This window comes from Electrona antarctica (genome assembly GCF_951216825.1).
Source record: "Electrona antarctica genome assembly, chromosome: 17".
Taxonomy (NCBI): domain Eukaryota; kingdom Metazoa; phylum Chordata; class Actinopteri; order Myctophiformes; family Myctophidae; genus Electrona; species Electrona antarctica.
In genome coordinates this window covers 35,906,757-35,931,237 of record NC_136798.1, presented here as the reverse complement: position 1 = coordinate 35,931,237, position 24,481 = coordinate 35,906,757, and the positions used below count along the sequence as shown (strand labels likewise).

The 24,481-nt window shown below is 42.7% G+C and overlaps 1 protein-coding gene across 1 annotated transcript; it reads right to left on the bottom strand.

The window, feature by feature from the left end:
• Positions 1-671: 671 nt before the first annotated feature.
• On the bottom strand, positions 672-23,316 carry rab32a (RAB32a, member RAS oncogene family). The gene is made up of 3 exons (XM_079526982.1): positions 22,879-23,316; positions 5,350-5,627; positions 672-1,788 (listed from the first exon to the last, which is right to left on the bottom strand). The coding sequence occupies exons 1-3, from the start codon at positions 23,090-23,092 to the stop codon at positions 1,639-1,641; spliced, it is 642 nt and encodes a 213-aa protein (XP_079383108.1). The 5' UTR covers positions 23,093-23,316; the 3' UTR covers positions 672-1,638.
• Between the last annotated feature and the right edge of the window lie 1,165 nt (positions 23,317-24,481).

Below are 24,481 nucleotides of genomic sequence, written 5' to 3'. Positions count from 1 at the left end.
AAACCACAACAAAATAGTTTCTTTTTTTATTCTTGTACAAGACTTAAACATTGTCTAAATGTAAACTCGATAATCCCGACTCCGTAATTCACACTTTAGTTAACTTCATGAGACTGTAAACTCCCTGGCCTATGGGAAGTTAAAGGTTGCATGCCTGATGTTTATTGTAGGCTAAATGTCTATGCTTTATACACAACCACAGTTTTTGAGCGGTGCCTCCGCTCCATTACGGAGCTATGTGTGTCTGTGTGTCTGTGTCTGTATGTATGTACAAGCACGGAAAGCTGCACCACCTAAAGTGGCCAGTAGAGTACAGCACAGAGTAAACTGGCAGTACAGTAGAGCACAGTGCACTACAATACAGTATACAGACCACAGTAAAATATCTATAACAATAAATGAATACTGTAGTTGCACCGCTCACTTCACACAGGTGTGATTTTTAAATACAAAGTGTTTTGTTTTTGTACCATTACTGTACAAAGACATACCGTACAAACAAATGTATTTCTCATTTCATGTAGTACCTGCATTGTACTTGTTCATACATATATATTGTATTTATGTGTGTGTGTGTGTGTGTGTGTGTGTGTGTGTGTGTGTGTGTGTGTGTGTGTGTGTGTGTGTGTGTGTGTGTGTGTGTGTGTGTGTGTGTGTGTGTGAGTTGTGTGTGTGAGTGTAATATTCCTTCGCATCATTGTAAGTGTTTGGAAAAATCACTGGATGTTACACATCTTTATGACAAATACTTGAACATCTTTCAGATAACATTTAAAACAAAAACAAACAAAAAAACACTGCAATTCTTAATACCATTATGAAATATGACATTTGATTATGTTAAACTGAGATGCCCCTGACACTTTCTTTGTGGCACGTAAAAGCTACCTGACTGACCAAGACTTAAACGTAAAGAAAAGGACTGAGAGTTGGCAGGTTAGCTGAGCCGATGTGAGTCCACAACACACTTGGGTTGCACCCCTTTAATCTGATATGGTACGGTCCAGTCAGTAGCGGGGTGCGGAAGAAGAGTCAACGTTTGGGGAGATTTAGTGCAGAGAAAAGCTCTGCAGTGCAAACCCCCCCCCCGTTCTGGAAGCAGAGACACAAAGGATGATGTAGCTTGAAGGCCTCAGGCAACGATAGCAGTTGGCACAATATGACAGAAAAATGGATTCCCATTCTGGGACCAGTTGGGGAGTGAGATGGACAAGCAAAGCGACCATGGGTAACTTTGAGAGTTCTGGTTGAACAGGCTTCACTGTAGAGAGGAGATGATTTTGGCATCATGCTCCAGCTATACCAGCAATTGGGACTGGGTGATACGGACAAAATAAAACATCACAATATTTTTGACCAAATACCTCAATATCGAAATTGTGACGATAATATTGTATTGTGGCGATATTTTTTAATTTTCTTTTTTGTACAATTTAAAAATAAGACTTAGGTGACTTAGGAAGACATCACTTTTGCCATATCACGATATGTAGTCTCAATATGATATAATATTGATATTGAGGTATTTTGTCCATATCACTCGCCCCACCAGCAAGGCCCCTGAAGAAGGATAGGGCCACATTGGAGGGAGGTGCATGGGTACGACCACACCGATGCATAGTGTAGACTGGCTCGGTGTTAGCAGCAGCCTGACTTGCTCTCAGCAACAACGGTCGACTGGTCCAGTTTGATCCGGTCGCCACTGCTCTCCTCATATGGTGAGCCTTTGTCGTTGGTCAAGATGTTCTCCACGAGGAAACGTGCTGCCTCATCCACATTGATGTTGTCCTGGAAAAGGTCAAAAGATGACATTGATGTCAAAGACGTTAGAAAGGTTGCGTGTGATTTCATGGAAAGATACACTGGGACAAATTTAAACGATAGAGGCCATGTACACACAATAATTAATGAATCTCTTATTTCTTCACATGGGAGCCGAGTTGGCACTGCATGTTCCGTCTACACAAAATCTCTCAAAAATAGCCAATCTACAAGGTCACAACACGCTGTAGATCGGCTATTTCTGGCTAATGGATGCTGGGATTCGAGTGGCAAAAATATGTCTGACAATACAGATACCAGTACGGATATTCTTTCCTGGCTTCTGCCAGATGTGCATGCTTTGTTTGACACTGGAATGTAGCCAACTGTATGAAGGCAGGCATCATGACGCATGACCATTGACCACACATTAACATACAGTTTTAATTTAACCACATGAACCGCAGCATCCATATTCTGTAGTGAGCATTAAGAGAACCCACAGATTCTGCTGTAAAAAAAAGTGTTCCTTTAAGTTTTAGCGGTTAGCTTGGTAGATAACGCGAAGGCAAAGAGTGATGTCTGTGTCTTTTCTTTTTTAAATCACACATGCCACTCCCTTAAAAAAAACAGAAATTCCATGGGCTCAAATGACATGGGCCCATGACAGCAACCAGCAAAGGTTTGAGAGACGTGCCCAGCGACACCAGAGGGAAGCAGGCATTCCTCCAACGTCCAGGCTCCCCTGCCCCACCTGTAGACGGATCTGCGGCTCACGCATCGGCCTCGACAGCCACATCAAGGCGCATCAGCGGCAACATCGCTGAACCCCCTCCCCCTCCCAGAAGCAAGCGTCATCATTGTACATGATGGACAGCTAAGATGGTGTGTGCAATGTGCATGCGTGCGTGCGTGCGTGCGTGCATGTGTCCTATCGACAAATCTGTCGATAGGAGGGAGGAAGGAGGTATTAAAAAAATAACGGAATGCAGTCAGAAAACAGTCAAACTGTCGATGCATTGACCGCACCATAGTACAGTTCCTCACATGACCTGCATGCCTCGCTTAGCCCTCTCCCTCTCTCTAGGGATCATAGCCTGAGGCGGCATGTGCTTGGCAACTTCCCATAAATGCACGCACGCACATACGCACGCACGTATGCACGCACGCACGTATGCATGCACGCACGCACGCACACACGCTCACTCACACACACACATGTGCGTGTACAGTATGTGCGTGTGTGTGCACGCACGGATACGGTGTAGCAGAGATTTGTGTTATTTTTTTGTTTTGTTTTTCAAATTCCTCCCATTTTTAATTGATTTCTTTCTCGCTTTGTTGGCTCTCAACAGCTGCTCCATGAGAGCAAGGCTGAGCTGCTGAGAGAGAGAGAGAGAGAGAGAGAGAGAGAGAGAGAGAGAGAGAGAGAGAGAGAGTGAGAGAGAGAGAGAGAGAAAGAGAAGGCAGCAGGTGGGTGTGGGGTCTGTGTATATTTCCCTGGAGCCTTTCAGTGAAGCAGGATGTCTGTTAGACCTGCTGTGGTTCAGGACACAAGCCGACAGACACACACACACACACAAACACACACACACACACGCACAAACACGCGCACGCACGCACACACAAAACACAAAACACACATTTGTATGACTATACAGTACCTGTGACTGAGGACATTGAACATTGCAGAAAAATAGCAAAAGCTACAACTCATCGAGCTTGCACATCAGCTATTTTTTGGTGTGGCAGTATCAAATAGGGAAAACTCAGACCCGAGTCCTAAACCTAACCAAATGCCTGAACCTAACCCCAATCTGAATCGTTTCCTGATTCTAAGACTCCCCGCTTAATCCTTTCAACCAAAACCTTTTGTTTTACCCAAAACATATTGCTTACCCTACCTTTAATATTTGTGAACAGATGAAGTTTAATTGCAAAATGTGGCTTGTGGATAGTGGCATATTTGGAGGGCTAGTCACTAGAGTAGACTATTCAGAAAATGACAATTCGCTAATAAATTATGCCATCAACACGTACTGCACATACTGTACTTGCACCGGTGTGTGAGCGTGTGCACACTGCACGCTCAGTCAAAATAGGTGCCGTGTCCAACTCGCCACATTACTAACCCTGTCCCTAACCCAAACCTCACCGGAGCGATGCCATGTAGTCAGAGTAATGGGATGTCGGAATTATGGGCTGTGTTTCTGGACATTAATTTCTCTCTTCTGTTCTTGTTACCTGTTTTATTGTGTTTAGTTATGTTTCCCTGGTTGTTTACTTATTAGTTTCTGTAGCTTTATGTTCAGTTTGTTCTGTGTCAAGGTCTTGTAGTTCTCTTAAAGGGATAGTTCAGATTTTTTGAACTTAAGTTGTATGAAATACTTGCCATTAATATAGTGGTTGCAACTGTATTAATTGATTGCCCGAGTCCCATGGTGGGAGTTCTGCTCTGGTTTTGGTCAATATTAAGTAGTTCTGGTCATTTTGTGGGGGGCACTGGGGCCACGCAGTAAAAGTAAATGAATCCACAAAACAAACGTAATTTGTATTGTTGACCTATAAAATATTAGCGCGACTTTCGTTCAACTTTGACCCCTCTATCACATGGAACTATTTTTTGGGCGTAGTGATATGGACACAAAAAACATAGTTCTGTGTGATAGAGGGGTAAAAAAAGAACGAAAGTTGCACTAATATTTTAGAAATAGGTCAACAATACAAATGACGTTAGTTTTGTGGATTCATTTACTTTTACTGCGTGGCCCCCAGTGCCCCCCACAAAATGACCGGAACTACTTGATATTTCACCAAAACCAGAGCAGAACTCCCACCACAGGACTCGGGCAATCAATTAATACAGTTGCAACCACTATATTAATGGCAAGTATTTCATACAACTTAAGTTAAAAAAATCTGAACTATCCCTTTAAGTATGCTCACCCCCAAGGGTGACTGTTGTGTATCTTACGACACCAAGCAACGTTCTTGTGCTTCCTGTCTGTCAGCTTTTGTACCTTTTACTGTGCATGCTTGGTGACTCCACCCTGTGATTATTGTCAAAGACAAACAAAAGAAAACAAGCCACAGAGAAGAGTCTGTATAGTATATGTATAGTATACCAACTGTTCTGATTAACCTGCTGCACTCGAACCTTAACATCCCTATTCTGGTCATGGACAAAAATGGGTGAACATTCTGAAAAAGACCTACAATTTTTGTCTATTTTATCTAAAGAGATTTATTGGGGGAAACAAGGGACCGAATACAGACCACTAGGGGTCCTTAGTAGGGGACCTTAGAGAAGTCAAGAAAGTATAGGGTTATAAGCAATTACATCAATATTACACTACAGCAACGTATCCTAAGATGAGCTTTTCATGCTGTCTGTGTTGAATTTTCGGAAAAAAAACGGAAAGCATTTCGGTCAACTTCTATTATTTTAAATGTGCTATACAAATAAAGGTGCCTTGACTTGACTATTATGTTATTTACTATTGCAAAGCACCCAAAAACAACACCAGACCAGATGCCCAGATTGAGTGTGTGTCAGACAGATGATCGATCTATCGCTGCAATATTCACCTTCGCCGATGTCTCAAACCAGCCCAGGAAGCCAGTCTCCCTGCAGAAGTTGTCCATTAGCGACGTGTTGTTTGAGCTCTCACTCTTCTGATCACATTTGTTTGCGAGTAGCACCGAGGGGATGGGGCTGCCGTTGGCCAGCTTCACCTTGCTGTCTAGGTCATGTTTCCACTTGGACACCGCCTCGAACGTGGAGCCTCTCGTCACATCAAACACCACGAACGCCCCCACGGCCTCTTTGTAGTACACCCGTGTCATGTTGCCAAAACGCTCCTGACCTGAGGGAGGAGAAAAGCATATGGTGAAGTCATACGGATAAAACCTCATTTATACGTATGTTCTAGTATGTTTTAAATGAATGCCCTATTTAATACTCGTCTTCGACGACAGTGTTGCACAAACAAGCTCACAATGTATTGCAATATGATGTTGTGAGCTTGTGGATTTGCTATTTATTTTTGAAAAGATGTGTCAGTAATGACATGCCCTTTTTAGCAAAAGGCCGATGCACACCTCAGAAGGCTAGTGACAGGTGCGTAGGGCAATAGAGCATACTTAAAAAGGGTATCTTTGAAAAACAAAGAAAGGGTCAGACACTTGCCAAAATGTTGCTCTTTATTGGGTCGACGTTTCGGTCGATTAGACCTTCATCAGTACAGACAATGTGTCCGACACTATACGTTTCGGTCTAATCGACCGAAACGTCGACCCAATAAAGAGCAACATTTTGGCAAGTGTCTGACAGTGTGCGGGACCCTTTCTTTGTATTGCAAAGATACCCTTTTTAAGTAATGACATGCCCAAAATAGGGATGCTAGGTTGAAAGTGACTAAGTCTGTGGATTTTATAAAAGTGAATACCGTAGTATTAACAACAGCTTGTCACAAAGTATTTAAATTGGATCCACTGGACCAGTGTCGTGATTCAAACTACCACATCACTACCTTAAACCAGTAGTTTTAAAAGGGTGTCCCAGGGAGTCCCCAGCTTATAGCCTTCATTAAATACACTGTAAGAGAGTTAAGGGAGTCTGTGGAGTATAATGCATACCAAACCGGAGGTCCTCAAAATGAAAACGTTTAACAACCAATACCTTAAACAATAAGCAAAAGGTCTAGATGTAATGTGATCTCATCCTCCGCCTCGTCATTGTCCAGTGGTACTGTACTTACTAAACACCGACAACGTTACTCCCATCCCATCATTAGAGGGTGAAGCACTAGAGAAGGTGGAGCGCTTTACCTATCTAGGCAGTATCACGGACAAACTTGGCGGGACAGACGCTGACATGAAAGTTAGGATGGGAAAGGCAAGAGCAGCTTTCCATCAGCTGAAGAATGTCTGGGGATCCTCAGATCTTCCCATAAAAACAAAGATCAGGATCTTTAACTCCATGGTAAAGCCTGTTCTGCTGTATGGAGCAGAAACTTGGAGAACAACCGTTAACACCATGAAGAAAATCCAGACTTTCATAAACACCTGCCTGAGAAGAATCCTCCGAATCCGCTGGCCTAACACAATCAGCAACCTGGAACTGTGGCAGCGAACAGGCCAACACCCTGTGGAAGAAGACATTCTCCAAAGACGCTGGCGATGGATTGGCCAAACCCTTCGCAAGCCTGCATCTAGTATCACAAGCTACGCCCTGTTCTGGAACCCACAAGGGAGAAGAAAAAGGGGCAGACCAAGAAACACCTGGCGGCGTGACCTAGATGCAGATGTGAAGAGATCTGGCCATACATGGGGGAGAAAATGGCCCAGGACCGGGATGCCTGGCGAGCTCTTGTTTGTGGCCAAGGTTGGGCAATAGGCGTAAGTAAGTAAGTACTGTACTTACTGAATGTAGCATGACATTTGTTTTGTCCCACTATGCACAAGAATTTGGTGTCAGAAATGACACAATTTCACTCATTTGTCTTTAGACTAATCTGCAGGCAGAGGAATGGAGAAAGTAATCTGCCACGATAATGAACCCATTCTCTGTAGTCATTCTCTGAGCAAATATGAAAGGCAAAGCGAGGGGAATTACCAGTGGGAGCTGAATGTCACAATCGATGTGAAAAAGCCTCCGCTTCAAACACAGACATGCCGGTTAGGATATGTTTGTTTGCTCCTACAGAATCACATTCTGTTATTAGGGATTACGGTATATTCACATTCCCTGCAGCTCAATCAAGATCGACCCCTGAAACCTTTCCCAGTAAAACAGATGTGAATTATGCTTCCGATTGGTTTTTCCAAGAATGAATCAGTTGTTGCAGGTCAATGATTTGTGAAGATGTATTCCTCACAACATCGACTGCATCTCTGAAAATGACTACATAGTAGTCCAGCATGTCCAGGTTGTCGGTTTTGATTTGATTTGAACCGGATTAGATCTGAGAAGAATAATAAGACACTTGCCTTGCCTTAAGAGGAACTAGGTTTTAGTGTTTAGTGTAAATAAATATTTACAAGCAAATACCCAGAACATCTTTGAGCCTCTCTGCATCAGTCAGCCTGAGAATAATGAGGCACATTATTAATATACGAGGCAGACTTTATGTGAGGAGGTGGATATTTTATCAGTATCTCCACGGGCAAAGGTTCCCCCTGCTTGACCTGGATGGAGTCTTACTGTACCTCAGAAACATCTGAAACATAACATCTTAGACTTGTCTAGTTTAACCCATTTTGGGAGGGAACTCCTTTTGGTGTTAGCATTATGTTATGCTTTGGCTATTGAAAAATAGCAGATCTACAAGCTCATAGCGCGCCACCGAGTGGCGCGCTACGAGCTTGTAGGTCTGCTATTTTTGAAAAATCGAAGAACGACTGACATAGAAACATAGCTTTTTCAGAAAACTGTCAGGATGTAGAAGACATTTTTAGAATCGGATCTCAGGTCAAAATGGGTTAACATCTTTGAAATCTGTCATCACGTCACAGATTGTACAATCATGATAACCGTGTGAAAGACGAGATGAAACACAACCTGCATCCAGTGAAAACTCCCTGCCAAAACCACAGGTGGGACAGAAAGTAATGAATACAGAGTCGGTGATGCCTGGACAGGGAAGTGATCACGCTGTGAGGTTTGGAAATCTCAACTGATATAACGCTCTTGGCTGATATCGGGATTTTGTGCAGCCTATTTTTAACCACTTTCAACCTGGCATTTCTTAAATGTCTTTACTCAAGTGGGTAAATAAAGTTCAAATTGTACCTACTGTGAAGCTGTTCACAAAAACGTATTACCTAACATTGCCACTACTGAGAAAACATGCACATGTACATATGTTACTATTTTTCTAGCACTCTCTATCCCTTTGTTTGCTGTGCTTGCTGTGTTTTTTGTTGTTTGAATATTATAATATATATGCCGCTGCATTGTCTGCAAGGAAGCCAAACAAAAATACGTTTTACTCTTGTGTACCTGTACACAAGATGTAACAATAAAGTCCAACCTTGAACCTTGTGTTTATACAGTATTCTGGTATATGATGCGTAGCCTGCATGCTAGTTCAAGCAGATACACTCGAGAGGTTTACACACACATGTGCACAACTATGTGGGTGATGTATAGGTGATATGTCAAGCAGCTGACCAAATTGGCCAAGCTTTTGCGGTCAGTTTTCCAACTACCAGCCCAGCACACAAGACCCAACACACACGTACGTGCGCACACACACACACACGTACACACACACACACACACACACACACACACACACACACACACACACACACACACACACACACACACACGCACCTTAAATAACTTAGTGTTAAAGGACCACTTCACCACTTTTCAACCTATATATAATTGGTCCTCACTAATAATCATGATAAAATGGCACCATTTCTTTCTACTCAGTCTGTCTCATAGGAGGGCTGTGGGCAGTTCAGAAACCCGTCCACCAGTGACATCATCGATGGGTAATCCATGCTAATAGAAACTGCAGGCTTTCTATTCCTGAAAAGAACGAAATATACTGTATATTTTTTTTTATCTTGTTTAAAAGAAATCTGCCTAACAATGATGTCACTGGTGGACAGGTTTCTCAGAGCCATAGAGTAAGACAGAGATACGACAACTCCGTTCACTTCATGGGGCCAGGCTCTTCTACATAGACTTCTATTGAAAAGTCTATGTACTTTCTCCACAGAAAGTTTACGGAATGCATTGGAGGTTATCGGCTCGTGCGAGTACATGAACCACGTGACCAGGCTGTCCTACGAGATCAATTATATGAAGATAGGTTGAAAAGTGGTGAAGTGGTCCTTTAATTTAACTAACGTAATAGATCTTCAGGTTTTTTTTTTAACTGCAGTGTGATGTCATGGCAGAATGTACGGTAACAGTACATTGTGCACACTAATCTCTCTCCACTCCAAAATTAAGAACCGAGAGACATTTTGAGGAACCACGCGTGGACAGCTTCTACCCCAATTTACTTTCAGTTTAGGCTATTTTTAAATACTTAACCCAAGCACTGCGTAAGGAACCGGAGGGGCATGGTAGGCTACAGTGTGTGGACGTGACCAAGCATGAGTGAATACACACCTTGGGGCCTACGGGTCTGCTGGTAATTGCTCATAATTGAAAGTCTAAGTTTAGTAATCCCAGACGATTTCCCCACGCAGAAGCGCGACACATTAGGACAGAGACAGAGCCGTTCAGTGTGTGTCCAGTGGGCAGTGGTGGGAAAAGTACTCAATCAATACTGCAAAGTAGAAATACTCTGTTACAAGTAAAAGTCCATAATTAAAAATGAGCTTGAGTAAAGGTATTGGTGTCAAAATGTACTTAAAGTACCAAAAGTAAAAGTACTCATTCTGCAGCATGTCCCATTTAAAAATGTATAGCCTAAATGTATGAAGAATCTTTAGAAAATATCTACAAGCTCACAATGTGTCGTATCGCGACATATTGTGAGCTTGTAAATCGGCTATTTTCTAAGTAAATGTACTTTCCACCACTGCCTTGGGCCTCACTCAGACCTTTAAAACATTGATGCATGCTTGTTGTATGAATGTTGTGAGTGTCATGGCCGCCCCAATGCATTTCCAATGGAAGTCACATGGTTTGTAGTCCACATTTTGGACTACAAGCTGTTGTATGGCTTTCGGCTGTGTTTCGACTGCGCCCCTCCCCCTCATACAACACAAATGTTGTGTCAAACCATGTGACTCCCATTGGAAATGCATTGGGGCAAGCTGTGTCACACCCTTTGTATACAACAAGCATACAGCAATCTGTTGCGACCGTGTGAGTGAGGCCTTGGAGTGAACAGACAGCACAATGACAGAATTAGAACATCTTCTCACCAATGTCAAGGCTTTTTTTCCTCTCTCTCTCTCTTTGGTCCTTTCCCCGAGCTCTGTTCGACATTGATATCGTTTTCTGTCAGAATCCAGTGGCTGTCGGCCGGGTAAATATTATGGACACGACATGCCAGTCACGTATTGACAGAAAATACCAGAGAGCTCTCTGATATATTGAGAAGAATGTTATTGTATGTGTCTGTCAATACACTGGCAGCAGGAGAGAGATGGTGGTTTTTCAAAAGCTGCTGAAAGGAATACTCATAATATTCAGTCAAGTGGTCGCTAGACAACAGACAAAGGCAAGTTTCATCAAATGGAAAAATTACTTTTGTGGTACGATACAATGTTTCAGTGAAAAGAGTCAGTGGTGATGGAATGACAGTTCATGAAAAGATGTGGTTCTTTGTCCCCGACTCCCTGGTCATGTTGGACAAGAAGCATAATTTGCTTCCAATTCAATTCCAAGGCAACATACAGTATACAGCTCTTACTATACAATGATGAATACCTGACAAATGATTATGGCAGATCAATCAATGCTTCATGATGTTTTGCAGATAAAGCCAGAGAGGCCAGACTGAGATGGTTTGGACACGTACAGAGGAGGGATAGTGAGAATATCGGTAGAAGGATGCTGAGGTTGGAACTGCCAGGCAGGAGGCCTATAGAGGAAGCCCAAAGAGAAGATTTATGGATGTAGTGAAAGAGGACATGATGTTAGTTGGTGTGAGAGAAGAGGAGGCAGAGGGCAGGGTGAGATGGAGGCAGATGATTCGCTGTGGCGACCCCTGAAGGGAAAAGCCGAAAGGAAAAGAAGAAGAATCAATGCTTCACTCTGGACAAGTGATTTAACCCATTCAGGACAGGAACCCATTTTGGGGTTTTTGAGGGGCGCTAGCCCCTCCTATGTCCAGCTTTGAGGGTGTGTGTAAACACAAACATTGTCCTAACGCAACCATTAAATACCATTGATAATGAATGGCCAGCTTTGAGTGTTTGTGTAAACACAAAGGGAGGACAAGGTGAGGACGCAAATTGGCCGGAATGAGATGATGTGTTATGATGTACGTATGATGACAAGAGCGCCCATTTTTTACCCTTCAAGACGAGAACCCCTTTTGGGGTTCTTGTTGCTACGTGTGTACATTATATGGCAGCATAACATTTTAGCAATTTTTGCTCAAAAAGTGTTTTGAGCAAGTTGTTCCAGAAAATTTAGGTCAGGATTTAGAAGGCTTTTTTAGAATCTAAATGGACACATGGACACAATGGACAAAGAAAGTATACTACCATAGTCGACAGAATATTTATGATGGTTAGAAAATCACAACTGTGTGAACTGAGTGGTGTAAGGTATTATATAGCCTGATCAGCTCTGATCTGACGTAATGTCTGACGTAATGAAATCACACCCGGGTGAACTGGGTGACCGTAGCAACCATGCTCATTTTTTGGTACGAACAGACAGACAGACAGACAGACACGTAAACTAACAAAGCCAGTCGTAGGAGTGGTTTACACCACTCAAAAATGAGAACATGTCACACTCTCCCCCTCAACACTTCATCTGTACTTCCAGTGACACATCTGATTGTACCATCAGCATGTAAATTGGCCTAATTCGGCCAATCTGGAGGTGTACCTCGTTCTGTAAAAGAGTGCTCCCATCCAGCAGAGCACTGACTGAATGAAAAAGATGAAAAAAGATTGCCCACCATTGTGCATTTACATGCCTGCATGCATGTACCATACAACTAGAAAAAGTCAAAAGTCAGTTATATGATGTATTGATGATCTACTGTAGTTTGGCACACTTCTTGAAAAGAAAAGCATGCTAGTCAAATAAACGGCCGGGATAGCTTCCGCGACCACTAACATGAATAAACCACAAAGCTCTCATTATGTTTGAGTTGGCCTTTCTTTTTACCCTTGTAAATGACTTATATAATGACCAGTGTGTAGTGTACAGTACACAACCACTGTAAATGACTTATATAATGACCAGTGTGTAGTGTACAGTACACAACCACTGTAAATGACTTATATAATGACCAGTGTGTAGTGTACGGTACACAACCACTAAAAAAACTAAAGCCAAACATTTCACTATCAACTTTGTTTAGGCTACGTAAAACTGAACTCATGTCCACAGACATTCTCAGCAGACTGGGGTCATTGTCTCCACCAGGCCGAAGGCATGGGGAGAGAGTATGTTCAGACTGGGGTCATTGTCTCCACCAGGCCGAAGGCATGGGGAGAGAGTATGTTCAGACTGGGGTCATTGTCTCCACCAGGCCGAAGGCATGGGGAGAGAGTATGTTCAGACTGGGGTCATTGTCTCCACCAGGCCGAAGGCATGGGGAGAGAGTATGTTTTGCACTCCGTCCGTGTGTGTGTGTCCGTCCGTCCGTCCGTGTACAGCTAATCTCCGGCACCGTTAACCCGGTCGATGCCAAACTTTGCACACACACTCCCTGGATTCCAACGATGAACCTCTGCCCCAAATTGTCCAGAACAGCCTGTTATAGCGCCACCAGGAGGCCGACTTTTGTGAAACACATTTTTTTATATTACGCCTCCATATTTTGTCCAAAAAATCCTGCAAATCGTTACACACTATCTCTATAGTCATGTGCTCAAGACAGATCTGTCCGATATTTCATATTCCATCCTGATTGGCTAACATTGGCTTTCAAAGTTTACAGGATTGGTCCGTTTTGAACAAAAAGCCTCAAATCATGAACGCAGCGTGCAATTTACGTGAAATCTTTCACAGACGGTCCTACTAGGCTGAGGAATATATCCCACACTTTTCACATTGGCCTGTTATAGCGCCACCAACATGTGGATTTTTGACACACATTTCTGACTTGACCCCAAGGGGCACTTTTTCTAGTTTTGTTTGTCTCGATTTCTACTCTAGGAATATCTTCAGACTTATAGAACGCGGTTTACACCTCCTTAATTAAATATAGACTAAGCCTATAATTGCTCTATGGTACATATTGATCCGATATGCCCTTAACATTATAAACAGATATTCAATCTGTTTATTTTGTTCTGTGTGGGATTATCTCGCAAAATAATCTGTGGGTTCAATTCTGTCTAAAATGAAGCTGTAAAGGGCACAGATAAATTAGAGTCATATGCTGCAAATAAAAAAACTGCAGGCTCTAATGCTGCCTAAGTATGAACAACAGCGTATCGCATTTAATCATGAATGCAATAGTAAGCACGGGACTGCTGCCGGAGAGAATGGCCCGGTTTCCCAACGGACACATGGTGTAAGAGGTATGGTGTTGCACATGCTCAGATGCCCTCTAGGCATACAGAAGCCTGTGAACATAGACATTCCGTGCATAGATGTGCCACGCAATTTAATTTAATAATATTTGGACAGGCTTCTGTGTGCGGCCTAGAGGGCATCTGAGCATGTGCAACACCATGGGCTGTATTTTGAGTGTCATAAGTAATAGGTCTTATTACTTAACTTAAGACCTGGAGGCGTGGCCAATGCTGTTTAGCTATTTTGAGTGGCCACACAGCATTGGCCACACCTCCAGGTCTTAAAGGACCACTTCACCACTTTTCAACATCTCTTCATATAATTGGTCCTCACTAATGTTCATGATAAAACACCACCATTTTTTCCTACTCAGTCTGTGTCTCATAGGAGGGCTTTGGGCAGTTCGGACACCCGTCCACCAGTGACATCATCATTAGGCAGATTGTTTTTAAACAAGATTTGTTTTAAAATATATTTAGATTTTTATTATCGTGAGAATGATGGCTTCAACTTTTGCATTGCAACTTTTCAGGAAAAGAAAGCCTGCCGTTTCTATTAGCTTGGATTCACCATCGATGATGTCACTGGTGGACGGGTTTCTGAACTGCCCACAGCCTTCCTATGAGACACAGACTGAGTAGGAAAGAATGGTCGTATTTTATCATGAATATTAGTTAGGACCAATTATAGGAAGAGAAGTTGAAAAGTGGTGAAGTGGTCCTTTAAGTTAAGTCATAAGACCTGGTACTTAAGACACTCAAAATACAGCCCCATACCTCTTACACCATGTGTCCTTTGGGAAACCGGGCCAAAAGGAGGAGATCAACGTCATCAATGCAAAATAGCCATGGTGAAGTCCAGCTAAGCACAGCACAGCTCCACACAACAGTCCAGTAGGCTACAGTGTGCGCAGGACAATATATATGTATATTCCCATTATACATTATTTAACCCACCCCAACCCGCCTCGCCAATAAAGTTAAAATGTCTCGACTCGGCTCAGCCCGCCCCACGGGTAACTATGGTATTGAATTATAGAATATGTGAAAACTTTCCAACCCCACTAATAGGGATGGGAAGATATAAGATTGTGATTGTATTGTATGGTCTAAAGATGCAGTGGAGTGTAATCATCATCAGCTGTGTTTGGACGGACGCGCAGCAATGGGAATAAACCAGGTGAATTAAATCAAGCTTCATTTTTATTCATGCAGGACTCGACACGTCATCACACATCACGTTTTCATTCAAAGGAAGTAATTCAAATTGGATTTGTATGGACTTTTGATATAAAAATACACAAAAATGGAAATGTTTTGGCATCCATTGTTAGGTATGCCCATATGATGACCACGGATATGGTCTAAAAGTGTGAAAAACGTATTTTCCATTTCACTAGGTCTTTAAGGTAGGCTACTAATAACTGCACTCACGAGGCTTAGTTTCCCCACACAAACAAGTTAACACAGACGATGAGAACAATAAGCAAGTGTGAGAGTTTACACCTTTCCGAAGGGGCACGGGGGTTGCGTCTGTCGCATCGGAGAGGACCCTCTCCCAATGGTTGTATATTGGTGGTTGTGGATCTCGGGTCACTGGACTGGGGAAGGGGGGGCGGGGCACTGTAGCATTAATAAACAGGGGACAGCGCCTCTGCTAAAGAGTACGGCACGAATGGGGAATGACATGTCTAACCAATTGTTAGATAGATATGGTAGATAGATGTGTTAGTTAGTTATCTGCCCCGGAAATTACGGTGAAAGGCGCAAAGGGGTTGTACTACTTACTAGTCTGACTGTCATGGGTGTGTTTTGGGTGTCTTTTCCTTAGAGCTAGGTGCGCCTTCATCAGCGACTTGCAGTAAACAAGGACAACACACGGTCAAACGCATGTAGGATGGAATATCCTATGAAAATATACAATAATCTGTACACTGAAACTATACACACTAGGATGCCAGGTCAATAATGACCTGGCATCTTGTCTACATAACATGTTATCTAAATTAAAATGTTGGCCTTTGCATAAGCCTGCAAGGTCATCGAGGCTAGGGAAAACTTGCTACGGCAAGTATTATGGTGTCTACAACTATGGTAACTATCTTTACCATAATATTAAAGTGATATATAGTGTAGACTATTTAATGAACTAAACTATTATTTCTCTCTCTCTCCTCTTAGTCTTGACCCTCTCCTCAACTCCATGCAAAGATGCATAATTGTGGATCATTTTGTTCAACCTCAATACAGAGTCTCTCAGCAGTGTCATCTACCAAGCTTAACAGCCGAGTGTTGGAATTGATTGGATTTGGATTGCAAGCAGTGTGTGCCTGTGCGGCGCGTGTTGAAAATCCACCTACAGTAGGTCAACCCACTATCTAACGCACACTTACAATTTCAAGGAAATACTGCACTGGAGGACTGTACAAGACTTTAGACTAGACCAGAGCTGGTCTCAAATAAAATATTTAAGGTATATGTACATGTTTTAATGAGTTTTAAGCACATTTGGATTATTGTCAGGATAGTATTGTGAATCGCAATTATTTTGACCCAGGATTAATTAGGGCTTGACATTTTCACATTGTCCCATGTCCACCCATTAAAGATCTAATGAAAAAGAAAACATGTGTGTGTGTGTGTGTGTGTGTGTGTGTGTGTGTGTGTGTGTGTGTGTGTGTGTGTGTGTGTGTGTGTGTGTGTGTGTGTGTGCGCGCACGTGTGTGTGTGTGAGAGAGAGAAATAGAAATAGAAAAATACAGTAGAGAGAAGTTCCCTCATTACAGCCCTAGCAACCCAACTTTCCTACAGTATGCTCATAGACATCTCAGTTCTGTAGGTGGGTTGCCATAGAAACTGTCCAAGCCAGACACGGCAGTAGCAACAGCAACGCTCTCCGTCTGTTTTTAAGGAGGCAACAACTGACTGAACCTTCAACCGAACGGCCTCTTAACAAAATGCTAAATAATAGTAAAAGGTCTAGTTGAGATGGAGCAAACATCAGCGTAAAACTGGATTAGCTTTTAACCCATTTAGACCTGAGGACGCATGTGTGTCATATTATAGCTTTAACCCCATTTTGGGCGGGAACCCCTTTTGGTGTTTTAAGCCTTACGTTAAACTTTAGCTATTGAAAAATAGCAGATCTACAAGCTCATAGCGCGCCACCGAGTGGCGCGCTATGAACTTGTAGGTCTGCTATTTTTGAAAAATCGTTAAAATGTGCCTCAAATCTTTCAGAAAATTGTCATGATTTAGAAAACTTTTTTTTTTAATTTCGACGTCAGGCCTGAATGGGTTAAAAAATAAATAACACATGACTGGCTGGCACATTCAAATTCCACTCGACGGCAGCATGTGAGCCTTTACTACAGCTTACAGCTTGGAGCGGTGTTGAACAGAGTTTGAATTGAGGCAAAATCCCCCAGCTATAATTAAAAAGGGTATTATTAATATTAAACTTTTAGAGGGTTTTGCAATGAGTTCCTTGTTGTAAGTGGCCTCTCTTAACTTAAAGCCCAGCTCGGGGGCCCCTGGCACGAGACACAGGCTTATTTACTCCAACACCATGGTGGTAATCATCCTGTCCACACTTCAGACAAACCCGGAGGAGAACAGCAATTCTTGGGTGAGAGGGGATCGACCATTCAGGTCGAATTCCATGGTACGTCCATCTTATACAAGCCCCCCCCCCCCCCCCCCCCCCCCCCCAACCTGATTACTATAATTCCTGCTAGACTGTAATCATTATTGGGTGCCAAGTTAACGGGCGGAGATAAAGGACGACGTAACTGTGCTGTTCCTCTCCGTGTTACCATGAAGATTAGTCCTCATCCTTTTTTCTGCACGATTAGGTGGCTTAATGGCTGTCTTAATGACTCTGCAAATACGCCTCCGGCATTCTCTCTCCTTTCCTTCAGTCTACGTCCCAGCTCCCCCTTTTCTCCTCCCTTCGTGAGTCCTTGAGGCATTGGTGTATGTGTGAGGAGTCAGTTAAGCATAATATTATCATGTGTACAGTACTCTACCCTAAACTTTATTTGTTCTGGAATTGATGGATGTGTCATGTGCGCGCGCACGTGTGTGCGTGCGTGCGCGCGTGTGTGTGTGTGTGTGTGTGTGTGTGTGTGCCCTATGCGGGAGCTAACTATTTCCGTAGACAACGCCCTGGTAACGTCTGTCCCAACAGCCAGGAACCTTGGTGTTGTCCTGGACAGTCAGCTCTCGTTTAAAACTCACATCACAGCTGTCACTCGATCCTGTAGGTTCACACTCTATAACATACGACGAATTAGACCGTTCCTCACCCAGGAATCAGCCCAGCTCCTAATCCAGACAACAGTCTTGTCAAAACTTGACTATTGTAATTCGCTCCTTACTGGCCTACCGGCATGTGCACTTAAGCCTCTCCAACTGATCCAAAACGCCGCAGCTCGTCTGGTCTTCAACCAGCCAAAATTCTCACATGTCTCCCCCCTGCTCCGCTCCCTGCACTGGCTCCCAGTCGCTGCCCGCACAGAATACAAAACTCTGATGCTGGCATTCAAAGCAACCAAAGGTATGGCTCCCCCATATCTTGCAAGCATGATTGAACCCTACAAACCCTCCCGCGCACTCAGATCAGCCAACGCAGGAAAGCTGGAAGTACCCTCACTAAAAACGCCGGGACAACGCTCCACACGTCCCAAACTCTTCTCCCTTCTGGCCCCAAAACTGTGGAATGCACTCCCCGTTGCAATCAGAACTGCAGCATCACTCCCAATCTTCCGCCGTAGTCTGAAGACCCACCTTTTCAGACTCCATCATGGCCCATAGCACTTATCCTACCCCCTTAGATAGCACTTTTTAGACTTAGATAGCATTTGAAACAGACTTATAGCATGTCATGTAGACAGCACAATAATTGCATTGTATGTAGTCATAGCACATCATAGTACATATGTATAGCATAGTATAGTATATATGTATATTTAATATGTATAGTGTCATTATATAGATATGTTCTAGTTACGTACTTAGCTTACGCATGTTTCTTGATAAATGCATTTTATATATGTGATGTATTCCCATACTTTTGTTCTTGCCTAATGTAAGTCGCTCTGGATTAAGAGCGTCTGCTAAATGCCTAAATTGTAAATTGTGTGTGTGTGTTTGGGTTTGTGGGGGTGGTATAGGAGTGTTTAGCTTGTCTCCATGAATAATATCAGTGAGTCCCAGTGTGCCTGTGTGTCTGTCACATACACACACATGTGTGTTTTATTTACTCTCAGTTGGTCCCCTGGTGGAGTGCTATCTGCCTGTGACAGGCAGACGGGATCCTCCCAGCAGTCGGTCAGAGATGCCCTTGCATGCCAAGTTGGCACAGGCAGGGGGTGACGACATTATAAGAGTTATAGACGAATCCGCAGAGGGGTGCCCTGGGCGCAGCCATTACTGGGGTGGACCATTAAGCTGATTACAGTAGCTACACCTGGCCTACAGGGCAGTGAGGGCACACTGCTCTATGAGAATCTATAGAGCAGTGCCCTGTAGGCTAGGTGTAGCTAATGTGTGTGTGTGTGTGTGTGTGTGTCCACCTCCGTCCACCTCCATGAACGTCCTATAGTTCCAGCTTTGGCCAGTAGGGTATTCTCAGCTTCAACGTTGACCAGCCGCTCTGGGGGCCCGTGTGACGACAGAGTCCTACAGACTGCACTTCGTCACCGGCTGCCAATCAGTTCTGTGACAGACAGCCTAGATTTGGCGATAGACCCCATACACCCACCAACACTCTTTCCTCACGCTATCTCTCCTCCACTGCTGCAAGCCACAGAATAGGTCTAAAAACAGCAGCCTCCCGGCCATCTGTCTGGTTTCTGTCACAGCATATGAGCCCTGTTTGATGGAGGCAGAGGCCAGTCACGTTTATTCACTAGCCACAACTCACAAACAGAGAATCGAATAAACAAATACATGAGTGATGCTTTGCTTACACAGTTTGTTGTTCCCATCCAAACCAGGGCCATCTCACTGACATGGTGCGTATTGACATGGTGGCTACAAATCCTGCAAGTGTCACATAGTGGTGGAAAGCATTCAAGTACTGTACTTAAGTGTTCCCAATTTTCTATACTTTTACTTCTACTCCACTACATCTCAGAGAGAAATATCGTAGGCTACTTTTACTTGAGTTACTAGTTACTTTGCAGATTTTGATTAGTATTACATTAACCACTTCAGTCCTGTTCAAACTTCGGCTTTTTGAAAATAGCCAATCTACGAGTCGCATCACGGCACGTTGTGAGCTTGTAGATCTTTTATATACATTTTAGACATAATAATAACTTGTGAAACATTCTACATAATGAGTACTTTTACTACTGGTAGTATAAGTATATTTTGATGCGGCGCCAATACTTTTGTAATTTTACTCAAGTACATTTTATTATGGGACTTTTTACTAGCAGTGTAAGTGTAGTAAAGATTTTTTACACTTTTTCCACCACTGTCACATGACTTTTTATGATTACAGAATATAGTTAAGCACATGTGTGCGCATGCTCGCACACCACACACACACACACACACACACACACACACACACACACACACACACACACACACACACACACACACACACACACACACACACACACACACACACACACACACACACACACACACACACACACACACACACACACACACACACACACACACACACACACACACACACACACACCTTGTGTTTGACCCGAGTAGTAGAGAATGATTAACTAAGCCTCCTATCGTTACTACTGTGCCTGTGCTTGAATACAACCTGTCCTTAAGACTCATTACACAGGATCACATTTTACCAACACTTTACCAAGAAATAGCACATTTCCAATTACTTAGAGGCGGAGCTCTATTTTCGTCAGTGCTAAACCCCTTATCCTTAAACCTCTTTGCCTTTTTAACTATTTTGAAAAACAAAACAATTTCTTTTAATCGATCAAATAGCCGATCTACAAGCTCACAACACGTTGATGTAGATCGGCTAGTTGAACAATTGTAATATTCTTTTCAAAATAGTAAAAAAAGGCAAAGAAGTTTAGGGATAAGGGGTTTAGCACTGATGAAAATAGGGCCCCTAATGTTTTATTGATGATTTCAAGACAAGACCCCTATAACTTGAAATGAACATAACCATAAACAAACGCGATACGCCCATATATAGGCAGGACTGCGGCCCACGTCACTCTGACGCAGACATAACCTCAAACAAACCTGATACGCTGATATACAAGCATGTCACTATGAGGCAGGCATAACCGTGAAAGACCCTGATACGCCCTTTGAAAAGGCATGTCACTATGACTCAGACATAACCGTTAATAACAACTGTAGATGTGAGGGCCACGTAGCATCAGCATTTTAATTTAAATAATAATTAATATGCGTCAATGTGACACATTGTGAGCTTGTAGATCCACTACTTAAAAAACATATTAACCCATTCAGGCCTGACGTCGAAATAAAAAAAAAGGTTCGCTCTGAAAGAATATATATTCAAAGATTTGTGCCGCATTTTTACGATTTTTCAAAAAATAGCAGACCTACAAGTTCATATCGCGCCACTCGGTGGCGCGCTATGAGCTTGTAGATCTGCTATTTTTCAATAGCTAAAGTATAACATAATGCTTAGTTAAAACACCAAAAGGGGTTCCCGCCCAAAATGGGTTAAAAGCTATAATATGACACAGATGCGTCCTCAGGTCTAAATGGGTTAATACATGTTAATTTAGGGGGTCCTTGATGTGGAAAGAGTTTAGAACCACTGCTGTATTACACACAGAATCATTGGCCTTAACATCATAACCTTAGAGATGCCCACAACGAAATAGGTTCCCTCTCTTCTTGTATCCCGGAAATTAAATCATCTTATCCAGCGTTCTATCACGAACACATCGGGCCCCATTTGTTCCTCTGGCCTGATCTCATAACAACATGTTTCACATACCTACGCTAAGTCGATTTGCTGAATCATGCGTGTCTAAAGCAATTTCATAAGTCTTATCTGCGTGTCTATCACATGTCAGATGCATAAATGCATGGCTATCCGAGGGTGGAGATCAAACAAGCATGTGAAATTTGAATGGAGAGGCAGCCATTTGAAAATAGCTGATCTATAAGCTCACAATGCATCGCAATGGACATATTGTGAGCTTGTAGATCTGCTGTTTTCCCAAAATAAGTGGAGAAATTTAAAATACTTGAAACACAAACCATATTAATTGGGAGGGTTCTTGACATGAAAGAGTTTGAGAACTACTGACCTACACCCAACATAACTCAAGTGAGAACCACCATTATTTGAACTGAGGAATGTTCAGGAGGGGCAGGTTGGCTGGCTGTGCCACTTTGTAATTCCAACAATACTTTTGAATGGGATAGTCTCCCCGATCATGGGGCGGTGCTCAAGCAGCAGCCATTCGGTAATAACGTGACCTACATTGCTCTAACAATTAACCTCGCCTGCCTGTCAGTGACAGTCAGTCAGTCATGACCATGAACTGAAAGTAATACAACGCTGCGATGCTTAGTTAATTTATGCGTCGTGAAAATAGTCGACCGACCAAGCCTCCACGTAGCCTATACGCAATGTTTAAATGTGTAACTTTATTGAGAGAGAGAGAGAGAGAGAGAGAGAGAGAGAGACCCTGCTGGCTTTTTTATTTACAGAGCTGCTAAGTGTCTACAGTAAGGAGTAACCATGCGGCTCTGATCACATCACAAGCGCCTGCGAACATTCCAAGCTCCACCACTTTGTACAGTAGGCCCTACAGTAGAGCAAAGTAAACTTAACACACTGTGATTTCCTACAGAATTCCTCACAGAAACACTGCAGTGTCCAATGGCGAAAAGAGTAAAACAAAATGATATATTATATTACTATTGAATAACAAATCTTACCTGCAATATCCCAAAGTTGTAACCTCACCAGCGTTTTGCTGTCCCAGTTTATCACTTTTAGCGCAAAGTCTACCCCGATGGTCGCTCTGTAGTGTTGCGAGAACAGCTGGTGCACATAACGCTTGATGATGCTGGTTTTCCCGACGCCCAGCTCCCCGATAACCAGGACTTTGAACAAGTACTCCTTACATTCCAACACAGAACCGCCTGCCATGGTGACTGCGTGCGTGAGGCCGGGGGACGCGCGACAACAAGTGACAGATGACAACTTTCTCTCTCTCTCTCTCTCTCTCTCTAAAAAGAAAAAAAGGAAGGAAAAACTTTCCAGGTTCCTCTTTTCTGCTAAGACGCGAGAGTCGACTCGAGACTGTTTGTCCAGTGGAAAGAAAGCAGAACTAACTCAAGTAGTAAAGTATACATTTGTGTCACGAACTCCTCCTCGAGTCCTCCTCCTCCTCGGCCCTCGATCCTCCTCCTCCTCAACAACCACCTGATAAGTCATAGGACCCGGAAAAAGAGAGAGGGTTTTTTGTTCAGCCTTTTTCTTCTATCTCTTGCAGTTACAGTGTTCTTGGGTGAATTAATCCACAAATTCCACACTTCACGTATTAGGCTAGATAATCTGATAGCCAAATACATTTATCCCCATTCAAACTCACTCCGTTCTATAGCTTTATAATGATACATTTTGCATCTCGTGGCGTCTTAACTTAACTGTAGGTTCACTGACACACTGTAAAATGTGTATTAATTCGAACTCAGCATACCACATTTTCTCAATGGAAGTCTGAGACCTATAAGCACTGTCTGCAGATATGCTATAGTTAAATAGTGGGCAGATGGTTAAAATAACATTATAGTTAATATTGATTAAAATAAGTTACAGATTTCAGCTTTAAGTGTCCATCTGTATAGCTTTTTGTTTCTGCTGTGCCAGCACACCACTTGTCCAATGTCATAGCCTACCTACATATTATTATTATTATTATTATTATTATAAAAAACAATAGTGGACTCGCTACTCTAGACCACAACTAGAAAATACTGTTTCTGAAGAAACAAGGGGGAGGACTATAAAACGGAAATAAAGAGTGACAATAACAATAGTGGGCTCGCAAGTCGAATAATCATAATAAAATAATAAACCAACATGAAAAATAAATTGTGACGCAATCGTGGATCGTGATTCTGCCTCCAAAAATCGCTGGTATGATCATTTCATCATATTGCCCACAAATAGTTCCGCAATGCCCATATATGGGCAATTGGGCATAATATACGGATGACATCAGAGATCTCCACATACAGAGATATTCATATATGGCCATAAAAGGACTGACAGACATACAAATCTCCATATATGGGCATATCAGTTAGATCAGCGGTGTCAAACTCTAGACGTGAGGGTCGAATAGCGGCCAGAACCAACTTTACAAATGGTTGACGTTATATCAATGCTATTAACATCCAACTCATAGAAGTGTGTTCTTATTAGGTTATAGCAGGAGGTAATCAAAGTCTTCTTAATATAAATATTTGTTTTATTTTTACAGCATTGTTCAGCTTGCCCAAAACATGAAGGCCTATTTTATTCTATAGCGTT